This window comes from Callorhinchus milii, unplaced genomic scaffold, assembly GCF_018977255.1.
Source record: "Callorhinchus milii isolate IMCB2004 unplaced genomic scaffold, IMCB_Cmil_1.0 Scaffold8, whole genome shotgun sequence".
NCBI classification, from domain to species: domain Eukaryota; kingdom Metazoa; phylum Chordata; class Chondrichthyes; order Chimaeriformes; family Callorhinchidae; genus Callorhinchus; species Callorhinchus milii.
The window spans coordinates 6,663,755-6,669,628 of NW_024704749.1; the positions used below are offsets into that span (position 1 = coordinate 6,663,755).

The following is a 5,874-nucleotide window of genomic DNA, read 5'->3' on the forward strand; positions in this document are numbered from 1 at the left end:
TCTCTGCTGATCATTTTTTGTCCACACAGTAAACAAAACAAAGCGAGAGATGAAGTATGTTCTATCCTACAAATTTGCCAAGAAGCTTCTGAAAATTATTCTTCAACTTTTAAGCTAATTCTAATTAGTTTGTACCTTTTTTGTCTATATAGTAATTGATCACTATGTGAAGTAATTGTTAATGCAAAATGTTCAAATTTGTGATCTAATGCTGTGCTGGTGATTTAACGTGTGTGGCATGAGTTAATGGGTCATACTCTCCAATCCTCTTCCCCTCGGCTGTATCACCACAAGAACTTGCTGAGGTAATGGAAGGTAAAGGAAATCATCCAAGACCATTCTTTTGCAATGCGTAATGCAAGGTGAGTTTGAGTAGCATTGGCAGGTCTGGCACTAGGGTGTTAAGTGTGTATGTCGAGATATTGAAAACAGAAATACATTTCCCTCTGAAAGGGGGAAAATGTCATCTGATGAATAAAGTTCAACAAGTCTGGATAGATACTCCGCCTCACCCCCTCCTTAGCCTCCTTCAAGTCCCGCCTCAAAACTCTCCTCTTCCACCTTGCCATCGGTCCTCTCCCTGACCCCAGCTCGGGTCTGAAATGCTATACGCTGTCCAGCGTCTTGGGACGTCCTCCCGATGTGAAAGGCTCTATACAAATGTAATCTTGTTGATAGTGAAACTTTATAGTGGAAAAGCTGAGCAACATTACTGTGAGTTTGGTCTACATCCTTCGTTTACACCTCTTGGGATTTTTAAAAAGAAAAAACCCAGACTGAAGGTAGGCTAATAAACACAGGAACAATGAATCTGAAGAAGTTAGTTCAACTTTCAGTTCTGTTGATTGGGGGACTTCAATCTCCTAGTTTACCCTGTGGATAAACTTGGGAGTTGCAACCTGCCAAAGTTTCTTACAACTATTGCACCCTTGTTTGTACACTACAAAAAACTGTACATCTGTAGTTGTGTCTGTTTTGATTAACTTTTCTTCAACTGTTAATAATTGTATTCATTTTCATTCTATGTGCTAAACAGTTTAGGCTTTGCATAATTTGAACAAATTTTAAGTATGTTTGCTACTGTGGGGATTGCTTTAAAAGCTATTATATGGAAGACTTCCTGATCTAGCCTCAAAGATACACATGATTTAACAATCAGCAGGTGTATGATTTATATTCATTCTTAAAAAGTGCTAATATCATTCCCTAGTCTTGTAATCCTATCTTTATGCTCAGACGGAAGAGAAAGGTGCGTCAGTGTATATATAACACAGTGCAGGATGCATAACAAGTCTATACGTTGATTCAAAATACATATGAAAAGACATACTGGAAATGTAATAACATAATGGAATAGATTACATACTAATGGGACTTTCATATGGTACATTTAAAAGTGTGTGCTTATGTAGGCAAACATCTATTGTGCACCAGCAACTCCTTGCAAACAATGATAAATGAACATTAATCTGTTTTTGGACAAAACATCTGGAAAACTCCCTAGTTTTATTTTAATTAAAATTCCGGTAGTGCCATGAGATTTTTAACATCTATAAAGAAGGAAAGGGATCTTGGATAGAGTAGTTGTATCCGTTCTATGGAGGATTCAGATGTCCGCATTGGTTGGTGACGCAATGTTCCTGGATTGCAAGCCAGTATTTCAGTCTCTCAAAGCCGGAGAGAAATCTATAAGCATGAAAAGTCGTATTTTGATGGTTTTTGCATGACAGCGGTTTATTAAGATTGGGTGTGGGGGCATTTCTACCATCTGTAAGTGAATTAGCCAGGCTCCAGGCTCTGCGGGGAACATGAGTCACCAACACAAAACTCTTAATTCAGTGCCTGAAGGGGAAGAGACTATGAAGCACCATTTCCCTAGAGTTCAGCGGAGTGGAAGCAGACATGCCCTGCTGTCCTGTTCCAAGTGGATACTGAGATCCCCTGATGCTATTCGAAAAGAGAAGGGAGTTTCTTCCCAGTGCCCTTTGCCAACAATCCTACAGATAAATTGGCTGCTCACTGCGTGGCTGTTTGGAGGACAGTGTCCTGAGCCAACTGACTGCTGGGTTTGCCCACAAATCCAATGACTGCACCTAACGGCAATCACCTGCCAAGCTTTTCCGCCTCATTCGGGGCTTTATTATTAAAGGTAAGTATTGTTTGTAATAACGGATCGGGAAGGACAAGTCATCGATCCGCCCTCTGCGGGAGGAGGAGCCGATGGGCAGATCAGTGGGAGAGTAACGACTGAGACTCTTCAACGCAGCGCTGTCTGAAACAGGTGAGAACGGGCGCTCGCATCGGGATTAGATAGAAAACTAGTGTGTGCTTTATAAAAGTTTATTTATAAATGTATACGTGCATATATTTCTAATTGCATTCGTGGAAATATTCGAGAGTCTTCCCCCCCCCCAGTTATAAAGCGAACTAAAAGACAGTGCAAAAGTGTCTGTTTGAAAGACACTTTCCATTCTCATTTCTGGCAAATCGTTTCATTTTCAATCAAATCCTTTGATTGTGAAATGAATCAAATTGTCTTTTTTTTTACTCTGACTTCAAACCTTTTGATTGATTGTCCGTCTCGGATCCTTTAGGTTTGTGCTGTGCCTCGATCCTTAATCTGTGTCTCAAACTCTCTCTCTCACTCTGTCTCTCGTTAATTTTGGGCTGTTTCAGACACAAATTCTGGAGTTTCAGTTAATCCATGTCGAGTGTGGCTGAGATGCACAAAGCAAAGGAAGGGATATTTGGCCCAATCCACCAGCATTTGAAACATTTTAGCACCCACTAAAGACAGATGGGGTTTTAATCTGTGACCCTCTGGCAGATAGGTAGATATATGGGACCAGGAATTGATTTGGAGTGAGAAGTATAAATAAAACGTGGAGTAAAGTTAAAATTAAATTCTTCCTGCCCAGTTACGTGCATAAAGCTCGTTAGCGTGGCGCATAGAGGGTAACACAAATTCTGCGCTCCGAGTCGCTGCCCCGTGTGAAGGGCACTATGTAAATGCAAGTTGTTGTTGTAACCGTCCACAGTCACATGTTGTTAATTTTCATTTTCAAAGCAGGCGATTCCCCAGATCCATTTTCTTCAGCATTTCCCCACTCCCCCCTCCATCCAACCAATACAATTGGAGCACCATGAATCCGATAGACGATGAACTGATTGACGCCTACTATGAGTACCCAGGCTCTCTGGACACAGATTACTTCATCAACTACACGGAGTTTGATTTTGCCCATGATTACGAATTCAACGAATTCGCATCTCACATTGAGCACTCCCTGGACATCTTCTCGATTGTGATTTACATCATCGCTTTTCTCCTTGGGGTGCCTGGCAACGCCCTGGTCATCTGGGTGACGGGCTTCAACCTCAAGAAGACGGTGACCACCCAGTGGTTCCTGAATCTGGCCATCGCCGATTTGGTGTTCGTGCTGTTTTTGCCTCTCTCAGTTGCTTACATTGCGTTGGAGTACCACTGGCCCTTTGGAATCATGCTGTGCAAGATTAACTCCTTTGTGGCCATTCTGAACATGCATTCCAGCATCCTCTTCTTGACGGTCATTAGCGTGGACCGTTGCATTTGCTTCGCCCACCCCACGTGGGCTTACCGAATCCGATCGCATTCATCTGCCACCTTCCTCTGTCTTCTGGTGTGGGCGGTGTCCCTAGTCCTGAGCTCCCCTTACTTGTATTTCCGCGACACTGTCTCCTTCAGCTTTAAAATCAACACAACTGTATGTTTCAGCAATTACATGAAGGGCAGTCAAGATCATGACACTGCGGTGGCCCGGCACACCACCCAGGTCTTGCTCCGTTTTTTCTTTGGCTTTCTGTTCCCGTTCATCACCATGGTTGTTTGCTACTCGCTCTTGCTTGTTAACATGAAAAGAATACGCCTGGTCATCTCCAACAAGCTCTTCCCCATCACAATTGCTGTTATCATAGTGTTCTTCGTCTGCTGGACTCCTTACCACATACTGAGCATTTTGGAAGTAGTTCAGCACTCCAGCCGCAGCTTCCATTACTTTTACGTCATCCGTCACGGGATCCCCATTGCTTCCAGCCTGGCCTTTCTCAACAGCTGCCTTAACCCAATTCTGTACATTTTCATTGGCCACAATGTGAAAACCCTATTGAGGAAGTCCTTGCCCGATATGTTGAAGCACACATTTGGCCAGTTGGAGTACTCTACTTTTGTTGATCAAAGTGAGGCGGAAATTGAGACTGAAGCAGCCCCAATGGAGCAATGGGTTAATGAACCATTGCATCATACAGATCAGGGAGGCTCTGTGTAGACAAGTCCTGCTCGGTGCTAGTTATGCCTATATTAGATTGCGTACCAGCATGATCCTATAAATTGGCTTTCTTTTGCCTTTGAATTGGGGGAGGGATGGTGCTGGCATATAGTCAAACTCAGCGCAGCAAACTCTATTAATTGAATTGCCTACCAGCACTCACGATCCAGGCTCAGCCAAAAGAATGGTACCTTGCTCAGGCAAGGTACTGAAGTATATTGGAAATGTTACTGAATAGTTTTTATTAAACAGTATGTAATTGTCCTGAATGTGCTGCTTTTATATTTACCTGCTCCCAACATCTCTATAAATAAAGATTCTTGTGCAAGCATTGTAAAATCTGCATTTGCTTTACTTTTTGGAAAATCTGACCTGGTTCAACTGGACAACTCTGCATGTAAGAGGGTAACTTTGGTAGTATTTAAAAACTTGTTTCTTGTTTTATGAAACATACCCAATAGTCAGTGCCTCCGAATGAGTTCTATCACTAGTTCAATTACCTCCTGTAACTTTTTTTTAAACTAATGTAACCAAAAAGCTAGTATACATCTTTACTTTCAAGTTACATTATTCAGAGGGGTTCACACAATAGGTAAACACTAAGGGAGAAGTGAAAAGAGTAAGATTCAATTTGATCAAAAGAAATGTACAAAACCAGAAGGTTTTAGTGTTTGTTTATTAGGGATCAAAGCTGAACAAAATTATCTTTTAGTATCTGATACATAAATAACAAAAACTGAATCATTAATATAAAATTTAATCTGCAGCTTGCATTAAATATTCAGCCTTTTTTTGTCAATTCATTTATGAGGAATCTATTTTAATATCTGCCCTAAACGATTAAAACCTCCACATTAACACTGCAGAGCTATTTCAGTCCACCATTCTGGATTTCCATATTATGTCACTGATCCCGATTTGTTTTACTAGACAATTCTGAATAAACTTTTTTTTTTAAAAAAGTGAAATGCTTCAATAGCTAAAAGAGATAAGGCCAGTATGTCTGCTGTTCCTTGATACATTTCCAACGAAGAATATGCATGTGCATAACAGTAGCAGCTAGAACAAATTTTGAAACTACTGGTTTTAATTGAGTGGGTGCAAGTCACTGTATAAGGCCATATAAATCAATGGATATTTGATACTTCTAAACCACAGCAAGTGACTGAAATATTGCAATCCAAACCAGTGCACATCCACATTGAGGCCTCCATGATAGCATAACCTTTCTCTCTCACGCATACTGGGTTGCAGCCTATTTGCTACAAACAGCTATGAAGTGAATGACCGATTTTCTCTGCGGGATTGCTGACCAGGCCACTCCCTTCTGTTTTCAAGTAGCTCTCAAAGAATCTCGATGAAGGGGAGGCAGATATTCAGTTTTAAAGTCTGATCCACAAGGCGCCAACTCAAACAATGTGGCACTCCATCAACACTGCATCGAAATGTTAAACCTAGATTATCAGGTCAATGTCCCAATAAATAGAAAAACTATATGCTCTATATGGTTAATGACTCTAGTAATGTAATCTTGTTGTGCCATTGCAATAATTTACTGAAATTCAAGGTT

At 41.1% G+C, this 5,874-nt stretch overlaps 1 protein-coding gene across 1 annotated transcript; it reads left to right on the top strand.

Moving 5' to 3' along the window:
• The first annotated feature begins 3,034 nt into the window (after window positions 1–3,034).
• LOC103184355 (G-protein coupled receptor 1) lies at window positions 3,035–4,643 on the top strand. Its single transcript, XM_042337304.1, has one exon. The coding sequence runs from the start codon at window positions 3,144–3,146 to the stop codon at window positions 4,302–4,304; it is 1,161 nt and encodes a 386-aa protein (XP_042193238.1). The 5' UTR covers window positions 3,035–3,143; the 3' UTR covers window positions 4,305–4,643.
• The last annotated feature ends 1,231 nt before the right edge of the window (window positions 4,644–5,874 follow it).

What these genes read in the sequence shown, in the direction of transcription:
- LOC103184355 (XM_042337304.1), top strand. Translation starts at nt 3,144, where the DNA reads ATGAATCCGATAGACGATGAACTGATTGACGCCTACTATGAGTACCCA.